This window comes from Mycteria americana, chromosome 1, assembly GCF_035582795.1.
Source record: "Mycteria americana isolate JAX WOST 10 ecotype Jacksonville Zoo and Gardens chromosome 1, USCA_MyAme_1.0, whole genome shotgun sequence".
NCBI lineage: Eukaryota > Metazoa > Chordata > Aves > Ciconiiformes > Ciconiidae > Mycteria > Mycteria americana.
Genome location: NC_134365.1, coordinates 211,682,026 through 211,701,676, shown reverse-complemented (window position 1 = coordinate 211,701,676; position 19,651 = coordinate 211,682,026). Strand labels below are relative to the sequence as shown.

The window sequence follows — 19,651 nt, the reverse complement described above, 5'->3', positions numbered from 1 at the left end:
AGCAATGTTCCTGCATGCCTTAAACTCCGATAAACTGTTCGCTTCCTTCATGCCTCACTGCGCACATGGTTCACTACCGTACCGTGAGAGGAAGCAAATAATTTTGATTTAAAAGTTACATCTGTTGTATTAACGGTTCGCTGTTGTGAAAAGAGGTGAAAAGAACATAAGGAATATTTAAAAAAAAAAAAATTCCTTTGTCACTGCAAGCCTATTTGTTTTGGGCATGATCAGGATTGCAAAAAGGAATACAGTCTCTGAAGCAAGAAGCAAAGTGCCAGGACTTGCTGAGCCACTGCCACTCACCGTGCTGCCCGTGCAGCTGAGCCTCAGCCATCCCGGCAGCACAGCCGTGATGGGGAGGGGTGGAGGGGGCAAAGATGAAGAAATGTTGACTCACTTGATTTATATATTTGCAGTGTGGGTATAAAGCTTCTGTCACGTTGATTAACTTCTAGGAAGGCTAAGTCTCCTGACTTAGCCAGGGAGAGCGTTTGGTTTTCTCCCTAGCTTAATTCATCATTGCTCAAGGCCACGCAGTAATTTATTAAAGGCTGAAGGCGTACGTTGGCTCTAAATCCCCGTGAAACGCGATTCCTGCAGCTGCCAGGCGAGCTGTTGGCCTTGGGGATGGGATGGGGCTTCTGCATCCCACGTGCTGGAGAGAGCTGGGACAGCAGCTCCACGCAGAGACCCTGCTCCTCACCTCACCCACCTCCCTTTGGGCTGGGAAAGGGTCTTTTGCCCTCACTTGAGCAGAGAGAGGAACCTCCCAGCAAGAAATCAGTGTAACGGTATCTAAATGCCCGCTCCTGCCACAACTTTGACTGACTGTGTAACATTAGAGGTTCTCTTGGTCATGAGTCAAGTTTATCCCAAAGCCTCCTTTTTTTTACTGAACAACTCAGATCCTTTACATCCAAACACAACATAAGAATAACATTTATTTATTTCTTTGTAGTGCATACTGCTGAGTTTTGCTAAAATACCCACAGAAGTACAGTACAGTGGGGAACAATCATCTAAGTGATGATAATTTTTCACTTTTATTGAGAATGTTGTACTAGCGGATAATTATTTTTTTTAAGAACAGCCTCCTGGAGTCATGATATTATATGAAAAAGACAGTTTTACTTCTTGCTTATTTTCTTGCCTTCTCCTTCTTTTTCATCACCCTAACAGCTATAAAAAACATTCTTTAAAGCATGAAGGTTCATGCTTCCAAGCTAGGAGGCAAAAAGTGCCTCAGTTTCACTTACTGCAAAACCATCTCACTATTTCCCAGTAGAGTGGACACTCTGAGAGGAACATGCAGTTCCCTCTGAAAAGTTTTTGTAGATCAATGCATGGTGGCTTGTAATACCTTCAGCTGCAGTCAGCCAGGCTGGAAGAGCAGACGGGAGAAGTTACTGCTCATTGCCCCTTTCTGTCTCTCCTTGCAGAAGGTTGTGGACTTTTATTTATTCTTCTGCTCAGGATTGACCTTTAGCTGCGAGTTTCAGGATACCAAACTTGGTCTCACCTTTCAGAGAACACCTTTTCTTTATAAGATTGTTTCTTAAGAAAGAGGAGCTGATCAATCACCCCGAGTGAGGGTCGTTCTTTTAACTGAATGGTGAAAAGCTCGTCTTAGAGGACCATGGCCAAAATGTAGATAAGACATTAGAGAGAGGTTCACCAGAAGAAGAGGACAGGACACCAGAAGAGGTTCTGGACTGTGGATTCTTCTAGGACGGGCAAGAAGGTGTGGTGTTTCAATTCAATTTTTCACTTTTGCTCAGTTGAATGGTTCCTCCAAACTAGAACCAACCCAATCCTTGATTTTTTTCTGTCCCATCCAGCGATCTCAGTATTGCCTTGCCTGTGAAACAAAGACTTTTTCCCCCATTTTAACATAACACAAGGGGCGCGGTAAAGTATAAATAACAGACCACTGAGGTCGGTAGGGAAACTGCTTGCATTTTTATGTTAAAGTTGGGATTTGGGAGAGAGAAAAACTTGTCAAGAAGTAGCAAATAAAGCTGTGTGGTAACACTGTTGAAAGCAATATTAAATCAAAATAGGTTTTCAAAACCCGTACAAAAGCGTAACCTGAGTTTAAGCAATTCAGGCACTTAATAGGTTGTACTACAACACTGTGCCCAGACCAAGCAATTAGCCAAGCAGATTCTTCCAGCTTCAAATGTCTCTAAAGCAGCTCCTGGCATTTATCCAGTTTTCACTCAAATACGTTTGTGCCTAAACCAAAGGTATTTGTGATGGGCAACATTAAAAACAGCTTTGGAGAGACTTCCTGCATTAGGTTTTGTCCTGCTTTGATTTGATTGTATTTCTCTAGGCCTTTCACTTACCATTTTGAATACAAAGTCTTTGCTAATGCTCTGAGTGTTACTTTGCCTAATTTGTAAGCTTGGAGGCCCATGAATCCTTTATTTGAAACTTGCTTTAACTGTGGGAAATAGGAAGTGAGCAGGGAGAAGCAAATCTTTTATAGCGAGGCGCTTGTTCAGACTATAAATTAGGCTCTGCACAATGGAAGCAGAAGGAGGCAAGCCTGCCTTTCTGGAGCCCGCGACGCGCTGGAAAAGATACGAGCTTTCAAGGATAACTGGGCAGAGGCTGCTTTGCTGCATGTTTGCTTTATGAGCATGAAAAGAGACTTGCAGCTAATGTTTGTCTATGAAAAGTGGTTTAGTCAGTAACCTTGCACAGTCCTCAGCAAAGGGGAATCCCTACTTAGCAGCAAACAAATAGTAAACATTTCCATTCGTCACCTTTTGAAGATGTGTTAGGAAACTTTTAAAGCCTGTCTTTGATTTTATGCAATGTGTATTGTCACAGCTTAACACCCCAGGCACCTACACAGTGATAAAGAATATTTATGCACCACAGGTCATTCTTGCCATATCTTCTGCTTGGAAATAAATATGAAGAAAGTATTAAATTACACATACACTGTGAGTCTTTGAGTGGTTTCAGTAGGATAACGCTTGGTTTCGGGTGAAAGACATGCAACAGGCTGGCTACAGCTTAAGGCTTCAAGGAGCAGAATGCTGGCCCTTTTGAAGCCAATGGGAAATTTGCCAGTAGTACCAAGATTTTATGCCTAAGTTTGGCAGCCGTTAAATGAATTTGAGTAACTTTCCTCATATTAACAATCTGGTGGAATTCGGCTTACTCAACTTCACATATGTTTGTAGGATGAGGTTTTCTATGAGCCTGGTGTTCGTGTCTGTAACATTTGTCTGTTATTAAAGGAAAAGATTGCCCCGTCTTTTTAAGTAACACCTTACTAGAAGTCATCCTGGTGGAGCAGGAAATCTTCTGCATAGGAAGGTGGCATTTTAAGGTGACCTAATAAAAGGAGGGTGGCTCAAAAATAAACCTAAAATGTCTTCCTCAGCTTGCCACTGCACTTCTCGTGTAGCTTTGGTAAGTCATTTAACCTTGCTGCAAGGCAGTGTTTACCTGGGCAAAGGATGGGGATAATAATAGTCACTTGCCCCTCAAAAATGTTGTAAGGATTGAAGGACTACTATCTGCTTAAAATGGCACTTAAGTTCCATTTTATTTTACCTGATTTTGTTTCAAGTAGCTCCTAAGGCAGTTAAATTTTTAAGAACATAGAAGACTTCCATTTTCTCTTTTTCCATAGCTTGTGGGTTTAACAGAGTTCTGTATAATCAGTATTCCCATATATAATCTAAATTTCTTTTGTTGCAAGGAAAATCCACCACCCTCTAGTAAAGGAGAGACCGTAATGTTAAAATTAGAGTTGACTCTCGGGGATTTTGAGGGACAGCTGACAAAAATTAGAAATACTCTTAACTGCTTTAATAGAAGAAATTGTGAATCAGTAATGACCTCTTTATTCATTAGCATCTCTAACCCACCGCCTTCCATCTCCAGATGGAAGTGGCTGTTGAAATGCAGAGTATGTAATAAATAATGTGTATTTCAATGTGGATCACTTGACAAATCATTAAAATACTGTCATCTCTGGGGAGGAAGATGCCTGCCACTTAAACAGGCACTTGATCAGTTTTACAGTAGATATGAAGTGAAAGGAAAAAAAAAAAGTTCTTTTCTGGAAACTATCAAAGCAATTTTAAGTGCATAGTTCCCTGTAAGTTTGATGACCACAGTGAATGAGGACCTCAATTTTTTTATCTTTTCCCCTCTCCATGCCTTCCACTCCCCAAGCACCGTTATGGTCCATATCTGTGTGTCAGGGCATTAGCTTATACCTTTTTCAGTGGGAAGAAATGCTGCTTTGGGAATCCACACTAGAATTTCCATATTCTCATACCCTTGGTCGCTGATGCTGATCCAGTCCCACCCTGTTTAGTTTATGCAGTCTAGCGAAGGCATAAACCACGGAGCCATGGCTTGCACAGTCACGGTGCAAGCTTTGTGGTGGATAAAGCTTTATGCCCTCCTCTGCTTTCCCAATTTGCCAGTGATCCCAAAATGCATTAGGCATAATGGGACGTGAACCCCAGCCACCGGGGTGATCACATACCACGCAAACAAAACAGCATGTCACCGCTGTAGCAGTACCTTTACGACACATTGGTGTGCATCTGTACTTTTTTTTTTTTCTTACCGAATAGCTTGAGCTTGCACACAGCAATGTTAAAAACAAATTCACAGATATGAGCCTGTCCCTCACATGGTAGCTTACTTGTTCAAGGTAGGCCATGCTGTGCTAGCATCAGCAGAATCAAACACTCCTGGTATTTTCAGTCAAATCCATTTGAAAAGCTTTTACTTCTCTGTTAGACTGCCTAAAACACTACATGACAAAGTTTTTGGCCACTAATGAAAAGTAAAATAAATTGTCGTGTTGTCTGTGTTAACAATGCAGCAGTAAAATAATCCAGCCGTGTTACAGTGGTACCTGGCAAGGACTGAGAGTATCAAAAATGCTCAAGAAGATGCTTTTAAGTATTAAACACTGGTAATCAGATTATCCCCAATTCATATTGCTTCAGTGTCTCTTCTTTACACTAACAAAAGTGGTTCAGCACTGGCTCTGTGTCCCATTAGAGTAGAGCTGAAGTTTTTAATTTTTTCCTCGGGCTTTCTTTCATATATTACAACTCATTTCTTCACGTATTTCTCAGACGTGGGTTTGGCTTTTTTTTCCTCAGTCAGGTCAGAAACACGCCTTGATATACTGTATAGCAACAACAAAAATAAAAAAGCTAAGTAACTCTTCATCATTATTAGAGGCCCAGCAATGTATATTTCCCCCCAGTTTTATTGCTATCTGTCCAAGACTGAAGCATAACTTAATATAGGCTTCGCCCTGCTTCACTCTGGCGTACCATAATCTGGTGAAAATTAAATCGTATGGAATGCGCAGTTGAAGTCCTACGCCATTTAACTTACAGAGCATTTTATTTCAGCTGTCTTTTAAACAGTTCCCAGGCTAGTTCATTATGGCTGCTGCTTACAAGTGCTCATGTTCCTTCTGGTAATGTGTTCTACAAACCCTTCCACATATCATGGAAATCTAAAGTTTCATTTCTCTCTGAGGCCAACATCTGTTTGTGCAATATTGCAGTAAAAGTATAACTGTATTTTTCTTCTGTTAAGAAAGTATGGGTGAACAGGGCTTGATCAAGCAAACTAATAAAATATTTGCTTAAAAAAGAGCCAAGTACTTTTCAGAACAACAAAGAAAATATCATGAAGGATGTGTCAAGTCTCTTAGTCTTAGGGAAGAGTCCTGTGCATGGCCTTTCCCATGTCATTCATTGGACTATTTCTTATTTCAACGCCTTTGAATAAAAAGATTGTTCCATTTCACTCACTGTAAAATTAGGTGTGTGCTTTCACAGGCGTATTCTGCAAAAGATAGATACTTTTTGTTTCCAGTACTGAAAAAGAGGCAACTCTTTGCATTTTGTCTTTCAGTATTACGTAGTGTGTCACGGCTTTTGCTGCCACACTGCCCAAAGTAATCTCTAGCATACAAAGTCTGGAAAGCAAATTTTCTCCAGGGAGTGACTTCTCCAATGGTGAAAACCACAAAACCTCATCGGAGCCACACACACATAACATTGCATAGTCACATAACTTTTGAAAGGCAAAGCCTGGAAAATAGCGATTCTTGTTAGTTACCAGGGTCAGCTTGTGATATACTGAAATGGGTGTAATAAGCAGCAACAGCAGCATCCTGGCTGCCTTCGCCCTCTCCAAGTTTCTTTAGGGATATATACCGAGGTTTTAAAGACAGACTTGAAGCAAATGGCACAGCGTTCACAGAATCACAGAATCACAGAATCGTATAGGTTGGAAAAGACCTTTAAGATCATCGAGTCCAACCATAAACCTAACACTGCCAAAAACCACCACTACACCATGTCTCTAAGCACCTCATCCAAACGTCCTTTAAATACCTCCAGGGATGGCGACTCAACCACTTCCCTGGGCAGTCTGTTCCAATGCTTGATAACCCTCTCGGTGAAGAAAAATTTCCTAATATCCAGTCTAAACCTCCCCTGGCGCAACTTGAGGCCATTTCCTCTTGTCCTATCACGTTCATTCACATTCGTAGCAGAAGTCCTACTGTTCATAAACTGCAACAGAAGGGAGGCAAATAGGTGTTTGAGGGGAAAGTTGGCAATAAAGACAACCATCACTGGCAAAGGAAGAGCAAGGATGAAACCATAAAAATAGTCCTTCCCTGTCACCAGTGCCCTGAGATTGCCTGTCCTTGGTGGTATGTATTGATCTGTGTGGGGTGGACTTGCGTGGTCGTGAGGTCATGTCACCTGTTCTCGCCTCATCAAGTCTCACCATTCCTAACACAGCCTCAGGTGTAACAGCAACTTGAAGTCTCCACTGCTGTCATGATTTGACATTGCTAGTATGTCCCAACGCATATATCGGGCAGAAAACAACACAGGATTTAGCCAAATCTTGATTGCATAAAAAGAAGACTTAAGTAACTTGAAAAGAATTCTTTTACAGCCTTGTTAATAGTGAAGGGGAAAGGAAATCCCATAATAGCTCTAGAAGTCTCTTGTAACCAGAGCAGTTACAAGGGATGACAAAACCTTTCCTATGACCATTGCAGGAATATTTTCCAATCTATAGATACTGAAAATATGGACTTCTTTGTCACGCTTTGAGTAGGTCTTATACTTAGGAACATTTTGCCTCCAAAGTCATATTCTTAGTATTTCTTTTGATCTGAACAGTAAGCATTTAATATTAAATGATGTTTCTCAGTCCCACCATACAGCAGCATAGTATCATCAGCCATCGAAAGTAAATTACATTTCTCAAGGTGCCTATTCCGTAATCGACGACTTCAATAACTTCAAATGTTTTTCTTTTATTAACTGTAGGTTCTTATCAAAGTGTTGGATAACAATGATAATGGCCCAGAATTCTCTCACCCAAGTTACGATGTCACCATTTCAGAGGACATCCTCCCTGATACTGAAATTCTGCAAATTGAAGCTATAGACAGAGATGAAAAGCATAAGTTAAGCTACACTATTCACAGCAGCATCAATACAGTCAGCGTGAGAAAATTCAGAATTGATCCCAGCACTGGGGTGCTCTATACTGCTGAGAGATTAGACCACGAAGCTCAAGATAAGCACATCCTTAATGTCATGGTAAGAATGCAATATTCACTTGGGTCAGGACACAATCACTGCTGCTTCAGGTGCACACATGCCTTAGTCTGTCCATGAGCAAAGGACTCTTAGTGCAGTAAGTAGTCATTAATTTAATCTTGCCTGCCCTGCTGTGTATTTATTTTACATTTTTTATTTGGACTTTTGGGGAAACTTACTGTGAATTCATTGTATGGAATATGATATGATTTGCTATCTCAAGGGAGAGCAAGCAGGAAATTATTTAATCTCTTGGCATCTGGTCCTCTTACTCAAGGTAATTTTCAGAGTTTCTGAAGTGAGGCTGAAAGTTATTTGAAAAGTTATTCACAGGGAGATAACTGCTTTCTTGCCATAGAGAATGCTACAGTCTTTCTGAACACAAGCCTCATTTATAGTTTACTTTTACAGACTTATTTCAGGTCATAAACTGTTGATAAACAAAATAGCTTTCATATACATTTTGAAATATTTGGGTATGCAGAAAAAAAATTAGTTACCATTTTTTGCTCAGTATGCCTAAATTACAGAACATAAGCCTGTCTGTTTTCAAGTGAAGATTGTATATTATGGAGTGGAGGTTAATTAAAAAAAAAAAAATCTGTGTTAGTTTAAACATTGTAGTCTGCTATTTTCTTTAACCACTTAAGACTACTGCAGAAGAGATCTTTGAAGGAACAGCTCATGACGTGTTAGGTACAGGGCCATCTTTGGGGGGGGGCCCTAGGAATCAGAGAGCTGCTGTGAGATCCAGCAAGCAGGAGCCGAGTGGGGTCTCAGCTCACAGAGTAACAAGCTGCAAGTTCTTTGGCGAGCAGACTAAGAAATAAGTATAAACTGAATCACAGAGAGACATGGCTGACAGAGGTCATTTCCTGGTGCTTGGTTTTGATCTCCACCTGATACAACAGGTTTTTTGCTCTATTTAAGAAGAACCAAACTTTTGGGGGTCGTGTTGGCAGGATTATCAGTGTAGCAGTGCTGAGATATTTTGTATGGGGTTGAGAGAGGTGTGATAAATGATACCTCTGTTGGGAGTGCTCAGCACTTCAGGTAATTCCTACTCTGTTTACAATTGGTATCATCATCTTCAAAAAGGTGTGTACATATATAATTAGGAAAAAGTCCATTGGCAGCCACAAGCACTAGACTGACACATGACTGATCATAGTGGGTAAAATTGTTTGTAGCTCTTTGAAAGAAGGAGCAATGAGCAAGGTATATTTGTCTCTATACTATAAAGCAGGGAATGGCAGGGCAAAGGCATGACCATTTAGCATGTGTTAAAAAAAAAAGGTATTTCTTGCAAACCTAAAACTGAATTTAAGATGTCATGTGGTTGCCACTTTAAAAATTCATGTCATCATGGTTAGTTGCCATTTTTTCACAAGTGAAAAAAAAAGTCCCTAAGCTCTTCCCGTTTCTTTAATTTTACTATCTACCATCTCACGTGTGAATGTGTTTTAGACTATTCTTTGGGACAAATGGATTTTTTTATTACTTTGTATTAAAAAGAACTGAAAGTATTATTAGCACTCAGATGAGTAATATTTATGAGGTTTTACTAGATGGATATCAAGATGTGTATTATGCACTTGTTCTATAGGTCCGAGATCAAGAATTCCCTTATAGAAGAAACCTTGCCAGAGTCATCATAAATGTGGAAGACTCCAATGACCATAGTCCGTACTTCACCAGCCCGTTGTACGAAGCCTCGGTGTTTGAATCGGCAGCAGTTGGATCAGCAGTCTTGCAGGTCACAGCTTTGGACAAAGACAAAGGAGAAAATGCAGAGCTTATCTACACTATTGAAGCAGGTTAGGACAGAGGCTGAAAATGTATCATCGTGATTCATGCCATACACAGAGCAGCGCTGTGATGGTAATCCGTCTTGACACACGTCAGCTTCTTTGGTCTACGTTCTCCTGTAGAGCTGGGCAAAGGAGACACCTTCCTGTTGGTCGTTTTTTATTTTGAAGCTACTATACCTAAAACCTGTCAGAACAGAATCTCATTCACGTTCACTACATGGCTACAGAGCCTTTACCTCTAAGTCATTGGATCAAAACCATCACAGAAGATAGTTATTGAAAGCTACAGCCAGTGACTTGTTTTCAGGTTGCTGGCTTCAGTCTAGCACACAGTGGATCCTCCATAAGCAAATGCCACAACAGCTGGTATGTCCTGGCATCTTTGCCAATATTCGGATCAGAGGAGTGTAGAGACTAACACCAGGGCTATGCTAAAAACTTCTGTCAGCAGAGTCATAGCATTTTAATGGCACAAGGTCTCTTGACACTAAGGGAGGGCATGGTGATATCAGATTAAAATTGCTTTTGCTGTTAAGCTCTGGATAATTACATTCACCACATAATCTGTACCAGCAAAAACATTCCTCTGCTGGTGCAACAGCACGGTCATGAGAAATTTGCATTATCTCTGCCACACATGCAAGTGAATGTAACTTTCTCTGGCTCATATGGATCTGAAGTTAAGAATTATCTCTGAGATAAACCATTAACATATATACAAGAGGGGTGCCTGGAAAAAGATAGAAGAAAGTAGAAATTTGTAAGCTTTGGATTTTTTAATGTTTCATTTCTAGGGGGTTTTTTAGCAATATGAATCTTTCAATTGTAATAATAGCAAAACTTGAAACCTATATTGCCCTAAAAAGAAGTCTCATATACTGTAGATTGTCCCCATATTAATCAGATCACAAGCCTTTCCCAGCATTAGGCTCTGATCCTACAGGGTCATTATTTATCCCTATATTATTATAGACTTGTCACTAGCTAGGATGGCTTATGTCCATTAGGAACAGGCTAAATGACAAAAAAAAAAAAGTAATAAGAATATCTACACCATCTCATATTGATTTAATTTCATATAATTCAAGCTCACACCTTAAATTAAGCTGGTAGAACCTGAAGCTTAGAGAAGACCCAAGGAACTTTTTTTGGTCATTACCCTGAATGCTCTGTGGAAGCAGAGTCCCTTAAGCAAACCAGGAGGTGAAGTCTTTTGCAGCTAAAGGTGTTGAACTTAGACCCTTGTGGTCCTACAAAGATCTTAGCCCTACAAAACAAATATTTCCTTTTTGCACTGCATTTGGTCTTACCAGTTATTTCTCAGTATTCTCCAGTGGCCTTTAACTTAGATCAGGGGAAATTTTACATGTGCCCAGGCAGGACAACACTGTGCCTTACAGAACGAACTCTGAGCAGACCAGAGCAGGTTCCTGGGGCAATGTTTTTCAAGGCTGTTCCCGGCATTTTCTTGACACCTTATTAGTATTATGGGCTCCAACCCAATCACCTATAGGTGGCACTACAATGTAAAGAGCATAGTCATAGTCCTGACATGCTAGGACTATGGCTCCCATACACTGGTAATAGAAGCAGACATGATGCAGACAGAAAAATTTTATGATTAGAAAGGATGCTTTCGCTATCAGATGGTCCTTTTTTAGTCTGCATGTTTTTCTCTTTTTTAGACGGTCTCTCTTCCATTACAGCCTGTTTCTGTTTCATCATGAGCTCTCCCTGCAGTGTCAGACTTCAAACTGTAAGCCATGCACTCCCCCAGTTTCATTATCCACAGATGTTCCAATCCCAGATGCATAAAAATTCAGTCTTCTGCTGCTGTAGTTTCTACAGCATAAAATCTGCAGTTGAGGATAGTGATTTTAACTGCAGCATTCAGACTGTACACAGTCCGTTCATTCAGGGGAATTACCTACATCACCTTACACGTGAAGAGAGCAATTGGTAAAGAAAGTAGCTTTTGTGTAATTTCATAAGAAATTCCTAAAGGACAAGAACCAGCTCTGGCCTTAAATGAGGCAGTCAGTGGCGAAAAATTATTTGTATTAGCAAGCACTGACAAAATAACTGCAGCAGCATTTGTAGTGTCTGCAAATGTGACAGATACTGTGATCTTTATGAGAATTTGTATCTCTGGCAGAATCTCAGCTCCTCAGTGACTAGCACAATTTTTGTTTTAGCTAGTAGAGTAAACTTCACTGATCTGAAAGGATGGATATAAATAGAAAGCCACTACCAGTATTGAACTACATACAGTAGTATGTAGCTTAAATTAGCCTCCAAGCCCCAGAATTTACAACAGATAGTGAATCACATCTTAAAAATAGTTCACATTAACTCACTTGATTTAGGATTCCATGTATTTGGTATTCCAGCTACAATTTTCATATTTACTGCTCTGTGCACAGCCCCTGTAACAATCAACGTTAAAAGAAAATCTCTTGTTTATAACCAGTTACCTGAGACATATTTCTCTCCAAGTCATGGATGGATGCTTGACTGTAGATTGGAAGCAGTTCTAGATGTTAAAGTTTAAATTACAATAGCAGGAACATCTTATAATGATTGGAATCACTGTAATTCAGTACATGCTGTTTGTATTTACAATCAAATTCAGAAAAAGAGTCTGTATGCTTATACATGCCATATACACGCACAGCATCCTATACTTTAAGCAGGCACGGGAGGAACCAGCAAAATACAGATGGCCTAATAAAGGTGATCTCTAATTACAGGGTAAGTATACATAGCAAAAGTTTTGAATCTGTCTTGTTAAAGAAGAGGTTAGCAAAAGGACTAAAAAGAAAAAAAGACCCCAAAGAAGGTTCTTGATCCAAACTCATTGTTTTCACCTTTATGCAGTCAGTGATATCCCTGCTTTCATGTTATAACAGATAAACCTCTGTGCCACAAGATACTTGAATCTCTTTTCTCTGTTATTTGTTCTGTTTTATTTTTCTAAATGCCACTTTAACCTTCTTATATTCAGTTCTTTGAGTCTTGAACTACTGTAATCTTGTCTACGGTTGCTTAATATCCCCTTCAATTAAGAGTCTGAGTTGTTATCCATTTGTCATGTAATTGGCTTGTTAGCCTCTGATCTAGTTTCTTTGCCTTAGGTGTACATGTATTTAACTAATTCCCATAATTTAGGGATGCTTTTTCCTACTTCAGCAGGAGTAATGTACATGCAGCACTTGCTCAGATGTTGATACTCAGAATCAAGATATAGATAGCAGCACCTGAGTTTCTGAAGGTTTGAACACCTATACCATCTACTGAGATACCTGATTTTCAGAAAGGAAGGCTGGAAGGGCCTTTAGAATTCTTTTATGTTGTTTGGTTTTTTTCAATAACTGCCTTTAAGAAATTGCAGCGAATTGCTCCTGGTTTAAATTATCATTAAGTGTGTTGTGTTTCATTTCTAATTTGCTTCCAATATTTGTGTTCTAGGAAATACGGGAAACACATTCAAGATTGAACCAGTTTTGGGGATCATTACATTACTGAAGGAGCCAGACTTAACCACAATGGGACAGTTTGTTTTGTCAGTCAAAGTGACTGATCAAGGTTCTCCACCGCTGTCTGCAACAGCAATTGTGCGAATATCTGTGACGATGGCAGATAACTCCCACCCTAAGTTCACTCTCAAAGAATACCAAGCGGAGGTTAATGAAAATGTGGATATTGGTACTTCTGTCATCTCTCTCTCTGCAATCAGTCAGTCCACATTAGTTTATGAGGTTAAAGATGGGAATGTGGATGGAGTCTTCACTATAAACCCATATTCTGGAGTGATCACCAGTCAAAAGGCCCTTGATTATGAACGTTCTTCCTTCTATCAGCTCATTGTACAGGCAACAAATATGGCAGGCATGGCATCAAATGCCACTGTGAACATTCAGATTGTTGATGAAAATGATAACCCACCAGTTTTTCTCTTCTCTCAGTACTCGGGCAGCATAAGCGAAGCTGCTCCTGTAAATAGCATAGTCCGGAGTGCGAATAACAGTCCCCTTGTGATACGTGCCACTGATGCTGACAGCAACCAGAATGCTTTGCTTGTCTACCAGATTGTTGAATCTACTGCAAAAAAGTATTTCACGGTAGATTCCAGCACAGGTGCAATCAGAACAATTGCAAATTTAGATCATGAAACAATAGCCCACTTCCACTTCCACGTGCATGTGAGAGACAGTGGGAATCCCCAGCTTACAGCAGAGAGCCCGGTTGAAGTGACCATTGAGGTAACTGATGTCAATGACAACCCACCAGTCTTCAGCCAGGCTGTATTTGAGACAGTCTTGCTCCTGCCCACGTATGTTGGTGTTGAGGTTCTCAAAGTCAAGGCTACAGACCCAGATTCAGAGATCCCTCCTGAACTAACATATAGTCTAATTGAAGGCAATATGGACCATTTTTTAATTGATTCGAGCACGGGGGTACTCACCATTAAAAACAATAGCCTCTCCAAAGACCATTATATGCTAATAGTAAGAGTATCTGATGGGAAATTTTATAGCACTGCTATGGTGACAATAATGGTAAAAGAAGCCATGGATAGTGGGCTCCATTTCACACAAAATTTTTATTCCACTTCTATCTCAGAAAACAGCACCAATATCACAAAAATCGCTGTGGTGAATGCTGTTGGTAACCGCCTCAATGAGCCTTTGAAATACAGTATATTAAACCCAGGCAACAAATTTAAAATCAAATCCACCTCAGGAGTCATTCAGACAACTGGTATCCCCTTCGACCGAGAAGAACAAGAGCTGTATGAGTTGGTGGTGGAAGCAAGCCGTGAACTAGATCACCTTCGTGTCGCTCGAGTAGTGGTAAGGGTTTACATTGAGGACATAAATGACAATGCCCCAGTGTTCGTAGGGCTTCCATACTATGCTGCTGTGCAAGTCGATGCTGAGCCTGGTACCCTGATATATCGAGTGACGGCTATTGATAAAGATAAGGGTGAAAATGGTGAGGTGTCCTATCTTCTGAAGGAAGACTATGGACATTTTGAAATTGATAGAGGATCTGGTAGTGTCACTTTAAAAGAAGCCTTCAATTCTGATTTGTCTAATATAGAGTATTTGGTTGTCATTCTTGCAAAAGATGGCGGTAACCCATCGTTGTCTGCTTTGGTAGAGCTCCCCATTACTATTGTTAACAAAGCGATGCCTGTATTTGACAAGCCCTTCTATACAGCTTCCGTGAATGAAGATGTAGAAATGCACACGCCAATTTTAAGCATAAATGCAACCAGTCCAGAAGGCCAGGGTATCATTTATATCATTGTCGATGGAGATCCCTACAACCAGTTTAATATCGACTTTGATACTGGAGTTCTGAGTGTCATCAGCCCACTGGACTATGAAATAAATTCTCTTTTCAAGCTGGTGGTGCGGGCCAGCGATGCCCTCACTGGCGCTCGAGCTGAGGTCACTGTGGACTTGATCATTAATGATGTTAACGATAATCCTCCAGTTTTTGATCAGTCGGCTTATAACGCTACTTTGTCTGAAGCGTCTTTGATTGGGACTCCTGTACTGCAGGTCGTTGCTGTTGATGCTGACTCTGACAATAACAAGATTGTGCAGTATCAGATAGTCCAGGACACCTTTAACAGCACGGACTATTTCCATATAGACAGCACGAGTGGCCTAATTCTGACAGCCCGGATGCTGGATCATGAACTCATACAGCAGTGCAGCTTGAAAGTCAGGGCAACCGATAATGGATTCCCACCACTAAGCAGCGAGGTTCTTGTTAGTATCTCAATAACAGATATGAATGACAACCCTCCAGTTTTTAACCAGTTAATATATGAATCATACGTGAGCGAACTGGCACCTCGGGGTCATTTTGTGACTTGTGTCCAAGCCTCTGATGCTGACAGCTCTGATTTTGACAGACTAGAGTACAGCATCCTATCAGGAAATGATCGGACCAGTTTTATCATGGACAGCAAGAGTGGTGTTATCACCCTTTCCAACCATCGCAAACAGAGAATGGAGCCCATGTACAGCCTAAACGTCTCTGTGTCAGACGGGCTGTTCACCAGCACGGCTCAGGTGCACATACAGATCCTTGGGGCCAACCTCTACAGCCCTGTGTTTTCGCAGAGCGTTTATGTTGCAGAGGTTAGAGAAAATGCTGCTCCTGGAACTAAGGTAATCCACGTGAAGGCAACAGATGGGGATTCAGGTGTATACGGCCAGATAAGCTACTCCATAATAAATGACTTTGCCAAGGACCGATTTTTGATTGATAGCAATGGGCAGATTCTGACAACTGAGAAGTTAGACCGGGAGAACCCGCTGGAAAGTGATATTGGTATATTTTTGAGAGCCCTCGATGGAGGTGGCAGGACTACGTTTTGCACTGTGAGAGTGATAGTAGTGGATGAGAATGACAACGCTCCTCAATTTATGACGGTCGAATACAGAGCAAGTGTCAAAGCAGATGTGAGGAAAGGTTACTTGGTGACCCAAGTGCAAGCAGTAGATCCAGATGATGGAGCCAATTCCAGAATTACCTATTCTCTGTATAGTGAAGCCTCTGTTTCAGTAGCTGATCTGCTTGAAATAGATCCAGACAATGGGTGGATGGTCACCAAGGGTAGCTTTAGCCAGCTGAAAAACACAGTTCTGTCATTCTTTGTCAATGCAGTTGATGGTGGCATTCCTGTAAAACATTCACTCATTCCTGTCTACATCCATGTTTTACCCCCAGAAACTATTTTGCCTTCCTTTTCTCAACCCCAGTATTCTTTTACCATAGCAGAAGACACCCTCATAGGTAGTACCATTGACATTCTGCATGTTTTGCCTAATCAGGGTGCTTTGTATAGCACAGTTAATGGTGAGCTGACTGAAAACAACAAAGATGGGGTTTTCATCATAGAGCAAGACACGGGGCTCATAAAACTGGATAAGAGACTTGACCGTGAGACAAATCCTGCTTTTCACTTCAAAGTTGCAGCCACCATTCAGTTAGACAAAGTAGACATTGTGTTGACTGTGGATGTGGAAGTTAAGGTATTGGATGTAAATGACAACAAGCCCATATTTGAAACGGCTAGCTATGATGCTATAATAATGGAAGGGATGCCTATAGGAACAAAACTTATGCAAGTTAAAGCAGTTGATGCAGACTCGAGTGCAAATGGGCAGGTGACTTATACACTTGCAGTGGAATCGGAGCTGGAGAAGATTACAGAAGCATTCACCATTGATAGCAACAGTGGCTGGATCAGCACACTGAAGGATCTGGACCATGAAAAGGATGCTGCTTTCACCTTTGCAGTGGTGGCCTCAGATCTGGGGGAAGCTTTATCCTTGTCATCAACCACCTTGGTCTCAGTTACTGTGACAGATATAAATGATAACGCACCCGTCTTTGAGCATGAGGTATACAGAGGGTCAGTGAAGGAGAGTGACCCTCCAGGGGAAGTTGTGGCTGTTCTTAGCACCTGGGATGAAGACACGTCTGATGTCAACCGGCAGGTTAGCTACCATATTACAGGTAAGAAACAACTTGCATGCTTTCTTCCCAAAACCAGCTTTACTGAAGAACTGTGCATGTGTCCAGTTTAGGTGAACGTTTAGCAGGGTTTCAGCTAAATTATCACTGTGAATCAGACAACTGCATCTCTGTGTGATTTTTTTTTTTTTTTAATTTGGACAACTAATTCAGCAACTAGCAAAGCTGAAAAGAGGGAAAGGGAGTGTGTGTCTGTCTGTCTGGCTGGCTTATTCTCTCTCTAATTTCCAAGATTAATGCTTCATGATTTGCTGCAGTGCAATGTAGTGTGACCCATTAACCCATCATAATTGATGTGTCAGCTTGGAAACCATCATGACTTAATGTTTCAACCAAGAGAATAAGAACATTTTATTCTTAAGGAGAAAATCCTTACATTTCCAAGCATTTAAAATTTTTTGAAATAGCATTTTTCTTTTTGAGATAAGAAAGTGCATGCAGGAGCCACTTTGAAATACCGCTGTTTATGGTGAGGGGTAAAAAAAAGGACTTAATTTCCCATTGGAAGGAGTAGGGAGATGCCATTTCTTATCAGCACAGATTTCTGGCCAAGGAAATAGTAATCCACTTAGAAGCACTGGTTAGATGCCATGCATTATTATATACAGCATAAGGCAATTTCGATATACATTACTAACATATTTTTCAAAGTGTGGTAACATATACCTTCCTATTGTGCTATAGTTATTATCATTCTTTTCTCCTAGATTCAGACTGGCTTTTGTGTGAGTATGTTATGAGTGATGGGGTGCTACAGTTATTATTCTGCCTACAGCTTGCATTGTCCAATAGATTTTGTTAGGGAACAACTTTGTCACTCCCCCCCAACCTTCACAATCCAAGAGCTAATATTAATTACCTAGTAATAACCAGATTGTTGGACAAATTCACATTTTTCTCACTCGATAGGATTAGAATTACACAAGACTGCATGTAGGAAGCAGGCTATGGGCAAAAACGACAACTAACGGTATAACAGTTTGTATATTTTGCTCTGGAGGATAAGACTCCTACCCCTTCATTAGCTATCAAATTGGAAATGGCTGTGGGATGGTGTGCAGAGAGAGGTGTGTGATTCCAGTTAGCCATAGATCGCCTGTGTTACACATCAGAAGCAGCACCACTTTCAAAGCAACCAGAAGTTCATTCTGACCATTTACTTAAAAGTCTGGATTCAGTTTAAAGGTTTGCAAAGACTGTGTTTATAGTGTGATGTGTTGTAGGATATTAGAAGTAGAGGCAAAAATAGTCTTGTGGATAAAGCACAGGATTTGGAGGTTTTGGGCAAGGTGCATTAGCTGCTGGTGCCTCAGTTCCCACATAGCTAAAAGTAAATAAGTAGTGCCTCATCCTAGAGATTTTGTGATATTTGAAGGAGTTTTGGGGATCCCAGTACAGAAATGCAAACCCTTCATGTTTGTAACAAAGATATGTTAGTGTACCGTGATCATTTGCTGAAGGTATTGTTTTTCTCTTTGTTCTGAAGTCTTTCAGTCATCTCTTATAATGAATTATGCTTTTAGTTACATAATAATGTTTTCTTCACACCCCTGTGCTGTTAATTTAGCAGAAACTGGACTTTTGAATAATGTGTCACATGCCATGTGACTCAAAAATTATAGATCATTCTGTACCTTGATTTCTATCACAGTTCAAAATATGTCAGATATTTTGCTGGTATTTTAGTTTCTGAAAACATTAGATGTCAAAGCCCAAAACTTTCTCTAATGCCTACTGTACAATTACTAAAGTGTATGAGCTCAGAAATTCCACTGTCTTTGAATATAGCCTTTGAATATAGCCTTTGAATATAGCCTTTGAATTTGGGAAATGCACAAGGAGAAATTTGGTTCTTTTGATTAAAATGTCAAAACATATTAAAGTATAGTTCAACTAATGAAATAGTCTATTCACACTTTACGTCAAGTTGAGCTCAGGAACTGCACTTGAATATTTCATGGAATCAGATTAACTAGATGATTATTCAAATGCTTGGGCTCATTTTGAGCCATAGGAACTTCTGTGAATACAATAAACAAACTCTGAGGAAAAACAGGACACTGACAAAAAGGGAGAAGAAAACAAATTGTAAGAATGACACATGGATCCACCAAAACCAGCTTTGTGCAAATGCACCTGGAGAAGAATAACGCACAGAAGATAGATGGAAAAAATAATAATTTAGGAAATGAAAGAAATAAACATTCTGGGTCTGATGTGATCACTGAAGAGTCCTTTGCACTCTTTTGAGATATACAAATGCTTATTGCAGTCTTCTGGTGAACTTTGAAAAGGGGTAGATACATTTTGGTGAGTAAATATATATTCTGATTTGAACTCCTTCAGTTTAGGATTGGTTTCCATGATTACTGGCAAGTAGTTGCCATTTTCAAATCCACCTTCATCTGCATTTGATGGTGTGGGAAAATAATTTTGCTTTTACCCTTTGTTACTTGTAGTTTGATAGCAGCTGGAGATGTTCACAAAGCAAAAGCACTATATATAAATATTAATAGAAAATCAATAGGAAGCGCAGATGACACAAATGCACATAGGGAGCACAGTAGTGTTCTTTTGAAGGCTCATTTGAGGTCACTGCCTACATCATTTGAGCCAGTTAGGCTAAAACCAGGGCTCTGCTAG

At 40.3% G+C, this 19,651-nt stretch overlaps 1 protein-coding gene across 1 annotated transcript in view; it reads left to right on the top strand.

Moving 5' to 3' along the window:
- The window catches only part of FAT3 (FAT atypical cadherin 3), a 330,887-nt gene that overhangs the window by 235,984 nt on the left and 75,252 nt on the right, over positions 1-19,651 (top strand). Inside the window, exons 7-9 of the mRNA XM_075491129.1 lie at positions 7,362-7,637; positions 9,244-9,454; positions 12,917-16,990. Of these exons, the coding sequence (XP_075347244.1) occupies positions 7,362-7,637; positions 9,244-9,454; positions 12,917-16,990 (4,561 nt within the window). The remainder of the gene's footprint in view (positions 1-7,361; positions 7,638-9,243; positions 9,455-12,916; positions 16,991-19,651) is intronic.